The following is an 18,229-nucleotide window of genomic DNA, read 5'->3' as shown; positions in this document are numbered from 1 at the left end:
CATTTCACTGTACTTATGCACGTGACATTAAAGCTTGAAACTGATGTCGTCATGATAACAAGCTGAGCGGTAGGGTGGTGCCTGGAGAAATGGGTATAATCTCATTTTTCCTCAATGTTTTTAAACGGACCGCCTGGAGGAGGAAAGGCGCACTGTGTGAAACATTCTATGAGAAACAGTGACATACACTCTGAATGACCTAACATGATCAATCATATATTGGTCTTTTAGTCAGGCCAACCCAAGTTGTACTGTGCAGTAGGCCAATAGTAGACCAACTATTGAAACAGATAAACTGCGTCAGAAATTCACCGGTTTCAGATTTTCAAAGTAACTTTTATTTTTTACAGAAAAATAACAAACTTGTATTTTCTAAGAGTCCATAACAATGCTTAAACCACATCAGGAGACCACTTTTGAATTAAGACATTTTTTTGGTGGGGGGGTTACCCTTTAATTTTAGCGTAAGGGCACCTAGCTAGCGCTACTGCTTGATTAGTGGTGTTTCTGTGGCACATGAGATTGTGTTTGCGAAAGAAATTGCCAATGGGTTGACGCAAATAATCACGATATGATTCTGACAGGTAGGCATAGGCTACTTTCTAGCTAGTTAACATTTAATAGAGATGGTTTTTAGTCAAGCCTTTCCATCTACCAGAAAACGGTTAGGCCTATCATTAGCATCGTTATATTTTTCATGTTCTGTAATTGTTTGAAACCTGGACGTTTTACTTCATATTATGAGGCATGTCTTACCTTGCTCCAAAATCCCACCATTGAGACGTGGAGGCAATGATTTTATCTTACTCACATGCGTTCTCCTGTTCTATTCGTTTTCTTTCAACATGCTTTCATTGTCTAGCAGCCAAAGCCATTATCCTAATCGTATTAGCAACCGATGATATTTGTTGTGTCTTTATTTCCCGATTCTTTCTAACGAATTTTTCTATCTGTTCATCAAACCGATTGCGTGTCCGTTGCTCATTTTAGAACAGTTTTCCCGCAAAGGACATTTTGGGACATTCACGCATAGGTCTACTGCCGAGTGTACATGGCTGGTACATTGATGCGCCTAAAATATGAAGAAATAATAGTTTATCAACATTTTAAGTTAAACATTCCGATCTGTTCCACCAGCCGTATTAATTGATACGGGGTATACCTCCACTCCACTACTTTGATTCGTATCAGTGAGGATTCCGATGTGAGTATACGCAATGCCCACTTAAAGATAATTGGATATATGGCATATATCTGCTTATACCCTCCACTACACCACTGAACAAGCTCATTGCAAATGACAATTACGCATAGTGAAATTAATGAAAATAAATCCCACTACAAGCTGGTTCAAATCGTGATACGTGTGTGTCTGATTATCAAATGACAACACCTGAGTGATTCATATTCTAACCAGACAGTAGCCAGACTAGCCTAAAATGGGCGCCACCCCTCCTTTGCAATAGGGCCTACATGAAAGCGCAGCACGTGCCCAAATCGCATAGTTAGTGCCGACGCGATAGGCATAGCCTATATTATAGACACCATGAACATTCAATAACTCAGTAATAGGCATGGCCTAAGTCTACCTGAAGTAGCCTAGTACTGTAAGGGGGGGAGAAGTTAGTCAACATGTGCACAGTGAACATTTCTCAAGGTCGTGTGACGCAACGAAGTTGAGCTCATCTAGGCCTAACCGGTTTTGCATCCTAACATCTTTACTGACGGTGCGATAGTATGTGGAGCCTATAATGGAGAAAGACCGTGAGTCACAAATGTTTACGTCCTAAATGGTACCCTATCACCTATATAAGCTAGTGCACGAGTTTTGACCAGGGCCCATAGGGCTTTGTCGAAAAGTAGGGCACTATGTAGGAAATAGGGTGACATTTGGGATGAACGGCTGGCCTATACTATCAGAAGCTAGTACTAACCTGGGCTGAGCTGATTAAATCCCTTTAGGGGTGGAATTTCCCCGCTCATTTGTTTTCGAATGGAGTACTTTTAAAACATCTCAAAACTATTTTATTTATTTATTTTACCTTTATTTAACTAGGCAAGTCAGTTAAGAACAAATTCATATGTTCAATGATGGCCTAGGAACAGTGGGTTAACTGCCTGTTCAGGGGCAGAACGACAGATTTGTACCTTGTCAGCTCGGGGATTTGAACTTGCAACCTTTCGGTTATTAGTCCAACACTCTAGCCACTAGAATAGCTCTAAGCATGTCATACTGGAGAAATTCCTTGAATTCATCACTAGTCACACCTCTGAGGACAACATTTTTTAAGTTATCCAAATGGTTGCAATCGATGAATGAGCTTGGAGAGAGGTGCCCTATAAGTTAAAAAAACACAAACAAACATTCACATTGATTGATTAATCAATTTCGTTTTTTTGACTGATAACAAAATACAATTTATTTATATATAGCTTTACCTGAGTGCTAATAATTTCTTAATGAACCAACTTCTAACCTTTTAAAAGCAGAATGTTGAGGGAGGGCTTCTTATTACACTGTTATTATTATGTTCTCATATCTCTCTCTCACTCCCCCTCCCTCTCTCTCTCTCTCTCACCCCCCCCCCCCCCCCCCCCCCCCCCTCTCTCGCTCTCTCTCTCTCACCCCCCTCTCCCTCTCTCTCCCTCTCTCTCTCACCCCCCTCTCCCTCTCTCTCTCACTCTCCCTCTCTCTCTCACCCTCTCTCTCTCTCTCTCTCTCTCTCACCCCCCCTCTCTCTCTCTCTCTCTCTCTCTCTCTCTCTCTCTCTCTCTCTCTCTCTCTCTCTCTCTCTCTCTCTCTCTCTCTCTCTCTCTCTCTCTCTCTCCTGCAAAGGAATCGACGCGTAGGCTACGTCTTTAACAAGAGGCGTAGCTCTTTGCTTATGCATTGTGGTACTTGCCTTGGTTGAGAAATTTTTGCTTCCTGCATACACATCCAGAGACAAGTTGAGAGAAAGAAAGAGGGTTCGCTCGCTGTGAAAGACAGGACGTTGACAGTAATGTTACCATCTAGTACAACCAAAATAATAGTTATTCTATAGAGGAGAAGGATTAACTTTCGATTGCACGGACGAACATTTTTACGCATTCACTAGCCAAACTGTTCACGCACACCGTAGGTTTTGCAACGAAGAGGCAGAGGGAAAAGAAGACAGGCTATTAAACCCGTTCGTTTGAAACCCTTTTTAGCTAACATACCTCCGTGATGTCGGAGCGAGGAGGGCTCCCGCGGACTGGAGGTGCCCCCTCCCCGCACGTGCAGCCCTCCAAACCGGTCACGATCACCTCGAATCGCCCGGTCCACATGAACCTCTACGCCACCTGGGAAGTGGACCGCTCTTCGCCAAGCTGTGTGCCGAGGTAGGAGCATTCGAGTATGTCTGTCTGTTGGTTTCTTGTTTGGTCCGTGTTTACACAAAGTAGCACGGTTTGCAGAAGGCATAAAGACGCCCCCTGTATGTGTTTACTTGTGATTTTACTACCAAAAACGCTCTTAAATTCTCTTTAGGTGGTTGACATAGGAGGCATGCATTGTTTTAGGTGTCTGGGCATGATAATGCATTGCCAACCTGCAATCTTGTTGTTGTCTTGTTTACCTGGTCTACCCAGACACGTAGCAATCATATATATAGGCTCGTCCACATTCTACTGAAGAGTCTTCTTGATATTCTCTAACATTGTATATTTTATGTACATTCCCCCTCAGGCACATGGTAGGCCTACTACTAGCTCTGTATGTCTCAGTAGGTCGTGGTATTTAGGGGGGAAGTACCATATCAAATGCACCACTGGTCATTCAGGTGACATGGTTTTCAGAAGAAAAAACAGTTAAAAAACAAACTGTCTGTCTGGATGTATTTCATCCCGTAGTGCAAGGCTTCGCCATTTGATTTGGATTCAAATATTGCCGGTGGTTTTAGCAATGTTCTACAGTCCTTATCAGTTGATGAGGTCGATTTTGCTGTTATAGAATCCTCTTTTTTGAGGGTTTATCCAGATAGGGGAGTGTGTATTAATCCCATGTAATGGAGCAGTAGGAAGAGTGGCCAGGAAAGCACACACCTAACATCGATCCATGCTTATTATGAACACATTCTCAAGATCCCTCTTTGTGTGTGTGTGTGTGTGCGTGTGCGTGTGTGTGTGTAGTTTAGAGGCCACTGTCTGCATCTTTCTTTCTCTTATCTTTCTATATTTTCATTCCCTCTCTCTCTGCTGTACTACAGTTTCTTATGCTATAGGACACTTGATGTGCTCATTGGTATGTGTGTGTGTTTAAACATCTACCCCTTCTCAATGGCCATAGACAGCTCGTACAGAACTACACTGTCCTAGTAACATAACATTGGCCTATAGAAGGTTCACAGTGTGGACTAGAGGTAATGCTGCAACCTCTGATGTTAAAGATGTTAAAGTAGTTTGGAACGTAACGTAACCTCCCTCCACAGCTAGCTAGAAATGTCGCCGCTGGAGCCATCCATTTGGAACCTTTTGTATAGTTCAATCGGTTCCCAAGTTGTCAAGCGGGCGGTTACGTGTGTTGGCGTAGCTCTTTGCTCATGCATTGTGCTACTTGCCTTGGTTGAGACATTTTTGCTTCCTGCATACACATCCAGAGACAGGTTGAGAGAAAGAAAGAGGGAGGTAGAGGACCCTGGTTCAAGCCCAGTCACAAGCAAGTTGAGGGAGGCAATGTTACATACTAAGCTAGCACACTGACCCTGGCTATATCGGCATAGGTTTGTTACATGCTAAGCTAGCACACTGACCCTGGCTATATCGGCATAGGTTTGTTACATGCTAAGCTAGCACACTGACGCTGGCTATATCGGCATAGGTTTGTTACATGCTAAGCTAGCACACTGACCCTGGCTATATCGGCATAGGTTTGTTACATGCTAAGCTAGCACACTGACGCTGGCTATATCGGCATAGGTTTGTTACATGCTAAGCTAGCACACTGACGCTGGCTATATCGGCATAGGTTTGTTAAATGCTAAGCTAGCACACTGACCTTGGCTATATCGGCATAGGTTTGTTAAATGCTAAGCTAGCACACTGACCCTGGCTATATCGGCATAGGTTCGAATCCGTTGACACAACCTCTCTCTATCTTTCCCCACGGTCATTCTCTCTCGCTATCTGTTCAATAAAACCTGGAAATCCCTTAAAATATATATCTAAAAAAAGAAGAATCATAGTAACTTCATTACCATATAATAACCATATCATAGCCGTAGTGCAGAAACACTGATACCGAGATGCCAGTGCATGAGACAGGACTGGTAAAAGCGTCATCACACAGGCTTTAGTACTGTCTTTGTTCGTCTAGAACTAAAGCCTTTGAGTGTGCTTTGACGGTGTACATTTCACTATTTTTGTCAAGTGCTTTTTCAGGTTAAGTGTGTAGATGAGTTGTTCTCTAAAATATCCCGTCTGTGTCCTTACTCTGTCACTTTGACGTCCTGTCTCGGATTATTACTAAGGCTAGAGAAGGTCTTTTGGGAGGTTTGTTGACTATTTCATATTTCAGTGCATAGTGATGTCACCGTGCTGCATCTGCACAGTTTCATGCTTTAGCAGGTCGTGGTCCATCACCCCTTCTTCCATTTCACTGCAGAGAAACAGACTGGGAAGCAGAACTCTGAGAAATACACCCCTTCTTTCTTTCTTTCTTTCTTTCTTTCTTCCCTCCTTCTTTTCTCTTTCCATGAGGCAATCACTGATCTGACGCAATGCAGCCTAGATCGTTAGACTGTGCTAGAGAATCCTGAGTTTCACCTGTCCAATCTTGTCAAATATGCAGGGGTGGAAGTAGAATTAATTTCTTCCTTGTACCGGACCTCCTTTATGTCCTTAAAAAAATGTATGGGCTTGTCATAGTTTTCCATATAGAATCCCTATTCATTCAATAGGATCTCTGTGGGCCTAGTTGTAAATATGTGTTATTTAACTTTTTAAAATGTATTAGCTTTTACTGTGGCATAAACACAACCCTCATCGGATTATCTAACAATCACTTTAAAGTTCTCCTTTACCAGGCCATGAGGCCAGAATTGTCATTAGGCCAGATTTTATGAGTCCACTGCAGTCCGCGTGCGCCTCGGTGTCGGCCACTCGTCTCTGCCTTGGTGTTCTCATCGAACCACATCGCATTTTGGAGCGCAGGCTTTACCACCAGTTTTCAAGTCCATTCGCTCATTTCAATGCCTCTGACATATTCAAAAGTTGTCAAATAGCCTACAGTTTTCTTGACATTTTGTTTGAATTATTGTGAATGGCTCATGTTTTACCGGTACCGGTTTTACCCGCAATTTATTTGGCTGGGATACCGTTCTGAAACAAACCGCCTTACCTTCACCCCTGGAGATATGTGGTCACTTCAAGGAAGGGAGGAGGTAAGAGCCATCACTTGTGTCTCAAGACAGGCCCAGGCTGTCTTGTCATTGCGATTGCTGCAGAAAACTGGATCATGAATTTCCTCACTGTAGAGGTTTGTAGCTGTAACCTCTTCCTGTTCCTGTCTACCCACAATTTGCGTGTTGTTTGCATTGACTAAAAGTGCCTCTGTGAGGTCAGTTCCAGAGTCAGCCTTTATTGCCACTTTACCATAATGAACTATGCTGAAGGGGGAACTAAACTGGTCCTTGATCAGTATACACTACAGTAACCTACTTTCTCCAATTTACCATGTTTCTGCAGCGTCACAATCATCACCAGCGCTTGTCACCAACCATCTAATTTCACAGCTTTTTCGCCTCATTGACTTTCTTCAAACTCACACCCTGCGGGGGGTTGAAACAACATTTATTTTATTCCCAAACCAAATAATCCCAGTGACAAAAATAGCCTACCCTTCCTGCAATGTGTTTCAGCTGATCACCACCAAACCTTAAATGTAGCTGTTTAATATAGCTCTGCTGTATGTGGCATTGAAATAATGAAACATTCCCATTACTAAACGTGTTAGTCAGTTGTTGGAGTCAGTTCCAAATTACACCCTTTTCCCTACATAGCGTACTACTTTTTAACAGCCCTATGGGACCTGGTCAAAAGTAGTGCACTATATAGGGAATAGGGTACCAAGTGGGACGCAAGCTGAGAGTTGACATAAGGGGATGGTTGGGATTCCTGCTACTGCTGACTGAGTTGTTGAAGCACAAGGCCCTGGCATGAACCAAGGGAAATTCCTGTGACTCCAGCCCAGAGGACTGGAACGGAACGGACGGTTGGATGAGTTCTACGGCTGAGCTGTAGTCAACTCTGTCCCTCGTCGTAGCTGGGGCTGGAGCTGAAGTCTGTAGCTGAAGTCTGTAGCTGGGGATGGAGCTGAGGTCTGTAGCTGGGGATGGAGCTGAGGTCTGTAGCTGGGGCTGGAGCTGGGGTTGGAGCTGAGGTCTGTAGCTGGGGCCTGTAGCTGAGGTCTGGAGCTGAGGTCTGTAGCTGAGGTCTGTAGCTGAGGTCTGTAGCTGAGGTCTGTAGCTGGGGCTGGAGCTGAGGGCTGGAGCTGAGGTCTGTAGCTGAGGTCTGTAGCTGAGGTCTGTAGCTGAGGTCTGTAGCTGAGGTCTGTAGCTGAGGTCTGGAGCTGGGACTAGAGCTGGGTCTGTAGCTAGGGTCTGGAGCTGGGGATAGAGCTGGGTCTGGAGCTAGAGCTGGGGCTGGGGCTAGAGCTGGGTCTGGAGCTGGGGCTAGAGCTGGGTCTGGAGCTGGGGCTAGAGCTGGGGATGGAGCTGGGGCTAGAGCTGGGTCTGGAGCTGGGTATGGAGCTGGGGCTTGATGTACACGTACCCCTGCTGGTAAAGATGCTAGGCTATTGCAGTAATATCCACACCTGAAGCGGTGTCAATGACAAATACTAGCTGAATTAAGTAATATCATATGCTGCATGCTGCTGCTCCCTTGTGCTTTAATCAACCGGCACCACAACAGTAGGGACACAATAGGGTGTCGGCTACACTTGACCACATAGTCAGCTCCTGCCTAGCCCTGCCCTCAACACACACACACACACACACACACACACAACCGATTAAGAAGGACTGGTGCTTTGCTCGGGGCACTGCTCGCTCTTCCGCTGAGATGAATGGCAGAGAGGTCTGATGTTTCACTTCGCGCTCCACTGTCATTCTCTTCTCTCCTTCATCCTCTACTATACTCTTCTCTTCTTCATCCTCTAGTCTTCTCTCCTTCATCCTCTACTATACTCTTCTCTTCTTCATCCTCTAGTCTTCTCTCCTTCATCCTCTACTATACTCTTCTCTTCTTCATCCTCTAGTCTTCTCTCCTTCATCCTCTACTATACTCTTCTCTCCTTCATCCTCTACTATACTCTTCTCTTCTTCATCCTCTAGTCTTCTCTCCTTCATCCTCTACTATACTCTTCTCTCCTTCATCCTCTACTATACTCTTCTCTTCTTCATCCTCTAGTCTTCTCTCCTTCATCCTCTACTATACTCTTCTCTTCTTCATCCTCTAGTCTTCTCTCCTTCATCCTCTACTATACTCTTCTCTTCTTCATCCTCTAGTCTTCTCTCCTTCATCCTCTACTATACTCTACTCTCCTTCATCCTCTACTATACTCTTCTCTTCTTCATCCTCTAGTCTTCTCTCCTTCATCCTCTACTATACTCTTCTCTCCTTCATCCTCTACTATACTCTTCTCTTCTTCATCCTCTAGTCTTCTCTCCTTCATCCTCTACTATACTCTTCTCTCCTTCATCCTCTACTATACTCTTCTCTTCTTCATCCTCTAGTCTTCTCTCCTTCATCCTCTACTATACTCTTCTCTCCTTCATCCTCTACTATACTCTTCTCTTCTTCATCCTCTAGTCTTCTCTCCTTCATCCTCTACTATACTCTTCTCTCCTTCATCCTCTACTATACTCTTCTCTTCTTCATCCTCTAGTCTTCTCTCCTTCATCCTCTACTATACTCTTCTCTCCTTCATCCTCTACTATACTCTTCTCTTCTTCATCCTCTAGTCTTCTCTCCTTCATCCTCTACTATACTCTTCTCTCCTTCATCCTCTACTATACTCTACTCTTCTTCATCCTCTACTCTTCTCTCCTTCATCCTCTACTATACTCTTCTCTCCTTCATCCTCTACTATACTCTTCTCTTCTTCATCCTCTACTCTTCTCTTCTTCATCCTCTACTATACTCTTCTCTTCTTCATCCTCTACTCTTCTCTCCTTCATCCTCTACTATACTCTACTCTCCTTCATCCTCTACTATACTCTTCTCTCCTTCATCCTCTACTATACTCTACTCTTCTTCATCCTCTAGTCTTCTCTCCTTCATCCTCTACTATACTCTACTCTCCTTCATCCTCTACTATACTCTTCTCTCCTTCATCCTCTACTATACTCTTCTCTTCTTCATCCTCTACTCTTCTCTCCTTCATCCTCTACTATACTCTACTCTCCTTCATCCTCTACTATACTCTTCTCTCCTTCATCCTCTACTATACTCTACTCTTCTTCATCCTCTAGTCTTCTCTCCTTCATCCTCTACTATACTCTACTCTCCTTCATCCTCTACTATACTCTTCTCTCCTTCATCCTCTACTATACTCTACTCTTCTTCATCCTCTAGTCTTCTCTCCTTCATCCTCTACTATACTCTACTCTCCTTCATCCTCTACTATACTCTTCTCTCCTTCATCCTCTACTATACTCTTCTCTTCTTCATCCTCTAGTCTTCTCTCCTTCATCCTCTACTATACTCTTCTCTCCTTCATCCTCTACTATACTCTTCTCTCCTTCATCCTCTACTCTTTTCTCCTTCATCCTCTACTATACTCTTCTCTCCTTCATCCTCTAGTCTTCTCTCCTTCATCCTCTACTCTTCTGTCCTTCATCATCTACTCTTCTCTCCTTCATCCTCTACTCTTCTCTCATTCACCCTCTACTCTTCTCTCCTTCATCCTCTAGTCTTCTCTCCTTCATCCTCTACTCTTCTGTCCTTCATCCTCTACTCTTCTCTCCTTCATCCTCTACTCTTCTGTCCTTCATCATCTACTCTTCTCTCCTTCATCCTCTACTCTTCTCTCATTCACCCTCTACTCTTCTCTCCTTCATCCTCTACTCTTCTCTCCTTCATCCTCTACTCTTCTCTCCTTCATCCTCTACTCTTCTCTCCTTCATCCTCTACTCTTCTCTCCTTCATCCTCTACTCTTCTCTCCTTCATCCTCTAGTCTTCTCTCCTTCATCATCTACTCTTCTCTTCTTCATCTTCTACTCTTTTCTCCTTCATCCTCTACTCTTCTCTCCTTCATCCTCTACCCTCCTTCATCCTCTACTCTTCTCTCCTTCATCCTCTACGCTTCTCTCCTTCATCCTCTTCTCTCCTTCATCCTCTACTCTTCTCTCCTTTATCCTCTACCCTTCACCCCTTCATCATTTTCTCTCCTTCATCCTCTATCTACTCTTCTCTCCTTCATCCTCTACTCTCCATCATCCTCTACTCTTCTCTCCTTCATCCTCTACTCTTCTCTCCTTTGTTCTCTTCTCTCCTTCTCTCCTTCATCCTCTACTCTTCTCTTCTTCATCCTCTACTCTTCTCTTTAAAGTGTACACTCATTCCCTTCCCTCCTAATGGCTGTAAAAGGAATGCTTACATCCGTTCATTGCGTTTAGCTAAAGCTTTTATGGGTAGTGAGCAAGTGTACACTCCTAGGATCAGGTTAGAGAATTGGACTGTATCTCTACTCGGTGTGGTTTGGCGCTGGTGAACAGTAGATGTGATAGGATACTGTCTGGTTGAGTTTATTTCATGTAGATGGTAATGCTGCTGTATGCTGAGATCACTGTTTCCGTTGGGAAAATGTGTCGCCAGTCATTTGACCGGCAGCATTTTAATTTGCCAGACATTTGAGAAATATACCGGACCCATATGCGTTGGGTGCGTAACCTGACTAGGGCGTCCACCCACGGTGCTCAGAATGACACAAATCACATTTACATTATGGATTCATATTAACAGAACACGCACGTCCAGGACGCAACGACGTGCGGTCCGGTCCTTCTTACCCAATTCTGATGCTCACTTTGAACATGTACTTTTCCTCAGCCAACAAGAAAAGTAATGAACAGCAAAATCACTAGGTTGTTATTTCAATCTACTGTCCCCCGTTATAGAAAAATCTACCTATTGTATTGTATTTGTATTTATTATGGATACCCATTAGTTCCTGACAAGGCAGCAGCTACTCTTCCTGGGGTCCAGCTAAATTAAGGCAGTTTATACAATTTTAAAACATTACAATATATTCACAGATTTCACAACACACTGTGTGCCCTCAAGCCCCTACTCCACCACAACCACATATCTACAGTACTGAATCCATGTGTATTTATAGTGCAGATGTTATTGGGTGTGTGTGTGTCTGTCTGTGCCAATGTTTGTGTTGCTTCACAGTCCCCACTGTTCCATAAAGTTTTTAAAATCTCATTTTACTGTTTGCGTCAGTTACTTGATGTGGAATAGAGTTCCATGTAGTCATGGCTCTATGTAGTGCTGTGTGCCTCCCGTAGTCTGTCTGGACTTGGGGACTGTGAAGAGACCTCTTGCGGCATGTCTTGTGGGGTATGCATGGGTGTCCAAGCTGTGTGCCAGTAGTTTAGACAGACAGCTCGGTGCATTCAACATGTCAATACCTCTCATATATAAAAGTAGTGATGAAGTCAGTCTGTCCTCCACTTTGAGCCATGAGAGATTGACATGCACGTCATTAATGTTAGCTCTCCGTGTACTTTTAAGGGTCAGCCGTGCTGCTCTGTTCTGAGCCAACTGCAATTTTCCCAAGTCCCTCGTTGTGGCACCTGACCACACTACTGAACAGTAGTCCAGGTGTGACAAAACCAGGGCCTGTAGGACCTGCCTTGTTGATAGTGTTGTTAAGAAGGTAGAAACCAGGGCCTGTAGGACCTGCCTTGTTGATAGTGTTGTTAAGAAGGCAGAGCAGCACTTTATTGTGGACAGACTTCTCCCCATTTTAGCTACTGTTGTATGAATATGTTTTGACCATGACAGTTTACAGTCCAGCATTACTCCAAGCAGTTTAGTCATCTCAACCTGCTCAATTTCCACATTATTTATTACAAGATTTAGTTAAGTAGTTAGTGAGTGTTTTGTCCCAAATACAATGCTTTTAGATTTAGACATATTTAGGGCTAACTTGTTCCTTGCCACCCACTCTGAAACTAACTGCAGCTCTTTGTTGAGTGTTGCAGTCATTTCAGTCACTGTAGTAGCTGGCGTGTATAACGTTGGTCAGCTTCTCGACAAAGAAACAGCCTTATTCCAAGCAGACTGGGACAGTTGTGGGCCATTCATACAAATTCATACAACCTGTAGGCCTAGGATACATATTAAATGTAAAAAAATAAATGTTAAAAAGCAATGAGTCTGATGCAACCGATCAGAACGTTCAGCTTAAAATGGTGATAAACTATTATTTCTTCACATTATAAGCGCAGCAATGTGCACAAGGCAGTAGACTACACAGGAATGTTGGTTCCGTGATGCACCTAGCGGGAAAAAACTGTTGGTGTTTTCACCAGTGGTTTCATGTGACAGAGATGAAAATATATGTTAGAAATTTAGGGGAGATCTAATATGCAACAACTAACATGGGTTTGCCTCCACGGAAATATTTGCCTCCACGGAAAAGGTCTAATTTTGGCTAGGCTACTTTGAAGCAAGGTAAAACACGCCTCAAAATATGTAGTTAAAACATTCAGGTTCCAAACAATTAAGTACACTATATATACAAAAGTATGTGGACACCCCCTCAAATGAGTGGAATCGGCTATTTCAGCCACACCTGTTGCTGACAGCACACAGCCATGCAATCTTCATAGACAAATATTGGCAGTAGAATGACCTTAATGAAGAACTCAGTGACTTTCAGTGTGGCACCTTCATATAATGCCACTTTTCCAACAAGTCAGTTTATCAAGTTTCAGCCCAGCTAGAGCTTCTCTGATCAACTGTAAGTGCTGTTATTGTGAAGTGGAAATGTCTAGGAGCAACAACTGCTCAGCCGGGAAGTGGTAGGCCACACAAGCTCACAGAACGGGACCGCCGAAGCACGTAAAACTTGTTTGTCCTCGGTTGAAACACTCACTACCGAGTTCCGAACTGCCTCTGGAAGCAACGTCAGCACAATAACTGTTTGTCGAGGTTTCACACAAGCCTAAGATCACCATGTGCAATGCCATGCGTCGACTGGAGTGGTGTAAAGCTTTGGACTTGTTCTCTGAAATGATGAATCACGCTTAAACATCTGGCAGTTCGACGGACAAATCTAGGTTTGGCGGAAGCCAGGAGAACGCTACCCGCCAGAATGCATAGTGCAAACTGTAAACTTTAGTGGAGGAGGAATAATGGTCTGGGGCTGGTTTTCATGGCTTGGCCCATTAGCTCCAGTGAAGGGAAATCTTAATTCTACAGCATACATTTACATTCTAGATGATTCCAATGTTGTGGCAACAGTTTGAGGAAGGCCCTTTCCTGTTTCAGCATGACAATCGGTGTTGAAGAACTTGACTAGCCTGCACAGAGCCCTGACCTCAACCCCATCGAACATCTTTGAGATGAATTGGAATGCTGACTGCGAGCCAGGCCTAATCGCCCAACATCAGTGCCCGACCTCACTAATGCTCTTGTGGCTGAATGGAAGCAAGTCCCGTAGTAATGTTCCATCAAAGCCTTCCCAGAAGAGTGGAGGCTGTTACAGCAGCAAAGTGGGGACCAACTCCATATTAATGTAATGAGTTGTTCAATGGCCATGTAGTGTATATGTTTTCAAAATGCATACTGCCTCCAGCTCATACTGCCTCCAGCTCATACTGCCTCCAGCTCATGCTGCCTCCACCTCATACTGCCTCCAGCTCATGCTGCCTCCACCTCATACTGCCTGCCTCCAGCTCATACTGCCTCCACCTCATACTGCCTGCCTCCAGCTCATGCTGCCTCCACCTCATACTGCCTGCCTCCAGCTCATGCTGCCTCCACCTCATACTGCCTGCCTCCACCTCATACTGCCTCCACCTCATACTGCCTCCACCTCATGCTGCCTCCACCTCATACTGCCTCCACCTCATACTGCCTCCAGCTCATGCTGCCTCCACCTCATACTGCCTGCCTCCAGATCATTGTAAAGTGGTGTGTGACGTGCTGATGCATTTCCTGTTTGAGATGCTTTGGCAGCAGCTCTTGCTGTCTGACAGATTTTCCGCTCAAAGGCTCTGTAATCGTGTGATAAATATGATACAGTTGAAGTCAGAAGTTCACATACACTTAGGTTGGAGTCATTAAAACTCGTTTTTCAACCACTCTACACATTTCTTGTTAACAAAACTATAGTTTTGGCAAGTCTGTTAGGACATCTACTTTGTGCATGACACAAGTAATTTTTCCAACAATTGTTTACAGACAGATTATTTCACTTATAATTCACTGTATCACAATTCCAGTGGGTCAGAAGTTTACATACACTAAGTTGGATGTGCCTTTAAACAGCTTGGAAATTCCAGAAAATGATGTCATGGCTTTAGAAGCTTCTGATGGGCTAATTGACATTATTTGAGTCAATTGGAGGTGTACCTGTGGATATATTTCAAGGCCTACCTTCAAACTCAGTGCCTCTTTGCTTGACATCATGGAAAAATCAAAAGAAATCAGCCAAGATCTCAGAAAATAAATTGTAGACCTCCACAAGTCTGGTTCAACCTTGGGAGCAATTTCCAAACGCTTGAAGGTGGCACATTCACCTGTACAAACAATAGTACACAAGTATAAACACCATGGGAATACAACGCCGTCATACCGCTCAGGAAGGAGACGTGTTCTGTCTCCTAGAGATGCACGTGCTTTGGTGCGAAAAGTGCAAATCAATCCCAGAACCACATCAAAGGATATTGTGAAGATGCTGGAGGAAACTGGTACAAAAGTATCTATATCCACAGTAAAACGAGTCCTACATCAACATAATCTGAAAGGCAGCTCAGCAAGGAAGAAGCCACTGCTCCAAAACTGCCATTAAAAAAACTACTTTTTGGATACATGTCCTCTGGTGTGATGAAACAAAAATAGAACCGTTTGGCGATAATTACCATTGTTATGTTTGGAGGAAAAAGGGGGAGGCTTGCAAGCCGAAGAACTCCATCCCAACCATGAAGCAGGGGGGTGGCAACATCATGCTGTGGGGGTGCTTTGCTGCAGGAGGGACTGGTGCACTTCACAAAATAGATGGCATCATGAGGGAGGAAAATGATGTGGATATATTGAAGCAACATCTCAAGACATCAGTCAGGAAGTTAAAGCTTGGTCGCAAATGGGTCTTCCAAATGGACAATGGCCCCAAGCATACTTCCAAAGTTGTTGCAAAATGGCTTAAGTCAAGGTATTAGAGTGGCCATCACAAAGCCCTGACCGCAATCCTATAGAACTGAAAAAGCGTGTGCGAGCAAGGAGGCCTACAAACCTGACTCAGTTACACCAGCTCTGTCTGGAGGAATGGGACAAAATTCACCCAACTTATTGTGGGAAGCTTGTGGAAGGCTACCCGAAACGTTTGACCCAAGTTAAACAATTTAAAGGCAATGCTACCAAATACTAATTGAGTGTATGTAAACTAAATAGTGTGATTAAATAAATAAAAGCTGAAATAAATAATTATCTCTACTATTATTCTGACATTTCACATTCTTAAAATAAAGTGGTGATCCTAACTGTGTCACGTTCTGACCTGTATTTCCTTTCTTTGTCTTTATTTAGTATGGTCAGGGCGTGAGTTGGGGTGGGCAGTCTATGTTTGTGTTTCTATGTTTGGTTTCTGTTTCGGCCTAGTATGGTTCTCAATCAGAGGCAGGTGTCGTTAGTTGTCTCTGATTGAGAATCATACTTAGGTAGCCTGGGTTTCATTGTTGGTTTGTGGGTGTTTGTTTCCTGTGTCAGTGTTTGTGCCACACGGGACTGTTTCGGTTTGGTTTATTTCACGTTATCGTTTATTGTTTTGTATTTCATAGTGTTCAGGCTTTTCTTATTAAAATCGTCATGGATACTTACCACGCTGCGTATTAGTCCGATCCTTGCTACACCTCTTCAGACAAAGAGGAGGAAATCTGCCGTTACAAACTGACCTAAAACAGGGATTTTTTACTAGGATTAAATGTCAGGAATTGTGAAAAACTGAGTTTAAATGTATTTGGCTAAGGTGTATGGAAACTTCCGACATCAACTGTACATAAAGAATATGCTGTACACAGGTGTCAATTTAATTATTCCGCTAAATTATGCAAATGACCTATAGACTGAAAAACATGACCAGTCAAATATATTTCCATCGACTGGTATTTCCATAAATGAATATGCAAAAAAAGCATTATTTCGTAATGGGACTTCTTCTCCCGGACAATTGACCTGCGCCAATTTTATTAATCAGCTTTTAAAAATAAAAAAAAACAGTCCAAAAGCCAGCTATTACCAGCTAATGGTAACCCTGGCTGAGTTGTAGGGTTGTTAATATAGAGGTTTTTGAGGTGGATTGCTTTTGTTCCTGTCCTCACCAGATCTGTGTGTGTGTGTGTGTGTGTGTGTGTGTTCAGTTCATTGCTTCTGAAAGAGATCTCATTACTGTGGAATGCTATCCTCTCATCTGGCAGAGGCCCACAACTGGGTGTTATGTTGTGTGTGTGTGTGTCTGTGTGTGTGTGTGTGTGTGTGTGTGTGTGTGTGTGTGTGTGTGTGTGTGTATGATACAGTTACAGGACATACAACAGTACTCTGTGAGAGAGTCCAGTATAATAAATGTTCATTACTAACACTGTGATTCACAGCAAAGTTGAAACACTGTGAAACGGTCAGACGGTCACATTATACACACTACCAGTCAAACGTTTGGACACATCTACTCATTCAAGGGTCTATTCATTGGAGAATAATAGTGAAGACATCAAAACATCTAAACTATATGGAATCATGTAGTAACCAAAAAAGTGTTAAACAAATCAAAATATATTTTAGATTTTAGATTCTTCAAATAGCCACCCTTTGCTTTGATGACAGCGTTGCACACTCTTGGCATTCTCTCAACCAGCTTCACCTGGAATGCTTTTCCAACTGTCTTGAAGGAGTTCCCACATATGCTGAGCACTCATTGCCTGCTTTTCCTTCACTCTGCAGTCCAACTCATCCCAAACCATCTCAGTTGGGTTGAGGTCGGGTGATTGTGGAGGCCAGGTCATCTGATGCAGCACTCCATCACTCTCCTTCTTGGTCAATAGCCCTTACACAGCCTAGAGGTGTGGTTTGGGTCATTATCCTGTTGAAAAATAAATTGTAGTCCCACTAAGCGCAAACCAGATGGGATGTCGGATCGCTGCAGAATGCTGTGGTAGCCATGCTGGTTAAGTGTGCCTTAAATTCTAAATAAATCGCTGACAGTGTCACCAGCAAAGCATCCCCACACCATAGCACCTCCTCCATGTTTTACGGTGGGAACCACACATGCTGAGATCATCCGTTCACCTACTCTGCGTCTCACAAAGACACAGCGGTTGGAACCAAAAATCTCAAAATTGGGCTCATCAGACCAAAGGACAGATTTCCACCCGTCTATTGTCCATTGCTCGTGTTTCTTGGTCCAAGCAAGTCTCTTCTTCTTATTGGTGTCCTTTAGTAGTGGTTTCTTTGTAGCAAATCGACCATGAAGGCCTGATTCACACAGTCCCCTCTGAACAGTAGATGTTGAGATGTGTCTGTTAAAATAAAAAATGTACTTGAACTCTGTGAAGCATTTATTTGGGCTACAATTTCTGTTGCTGGTAACTCTAATGAACTTATCCTCTGCAGCAGAGGTATTTCTCGGTCTTCCATTCCTGTGGAGGTCCTCATGAGAGCCAGTTTCATCATAGCTTATGGTTTTTGAGACTGCACTTGAAGAAACTTACGTATTGACTGTCTTAAAGTAATGATGGACTGTCGTTTCTCTGCTTATTTGAGCTGTTCTTGCCATAATATGGACTTGGTCTTTTACCCAATAGGGCTATCTTCTGTATACCCCCCTACCTTGTCACAACACAACTGATTGGCTCAAATGCATTAAGACGGGCAGAAATTCCACAAATTAACTTTTAACAAGGCACACCTGTTAATTGAAATGCATTCCAGGTGACTACCTCATGAAGCTAGTTGAGAGAATGCCAAGAGTGTGCAAAG

At 43.5% G+C, this 18,229-nt stretch overlaps 1 protein-coding gene across 2 annotated transcripts in view; it reads left to right on the top strand.

The window, feature by feature from the left end:
* Nucleotides 1-2,851: 2,851 nt before the first annotated feature.
* Nucleotides 2,852-18,229, top strand: part of LOC110531563 (phosphofurin acidic cluster sorting protein 1) — a 94,822-nt gene continuing 79,444 nt past the window's right edge. The window contains exon 1 of one of the 2 annotated variants that reach the window (XM_036987390.1): nucleotides 2,852-3,363. In XM_036987390.1, the coding sequence (XP_036843285.1) occupies nucleotides 3,209-3,363 (155 nt within the window). In that variant the 5' untranslated portion in view covers nucleotides 2,852-3,208. The remainder of the gene's footprint in view (nucleotides 3,364-18,229) is intronic. The other variant, XM_036987389.1, reaches the window with a different exon arrangement.

Source organism: Oncorhynchus mykiss, chromosome 9 (genome assembly GCF_013265735.2).
Source record: "Oncorhynchus mykiss isolate Arlee chromosome 9, USDA_OmykA_1.1, whole genome shotgun sequence".
NCBI lineage: Eukaryota > Metazoa > Chordata > Actinopteri > Salmoniformes > Salmonidae > Oncorhynchus > Oncorhynchus mykiss.
The sequence above is the reverse complement of the archived record's forward strand: the minus strand, read 5'-3'. Positions and strand labels throughout refer to the sequence as shown.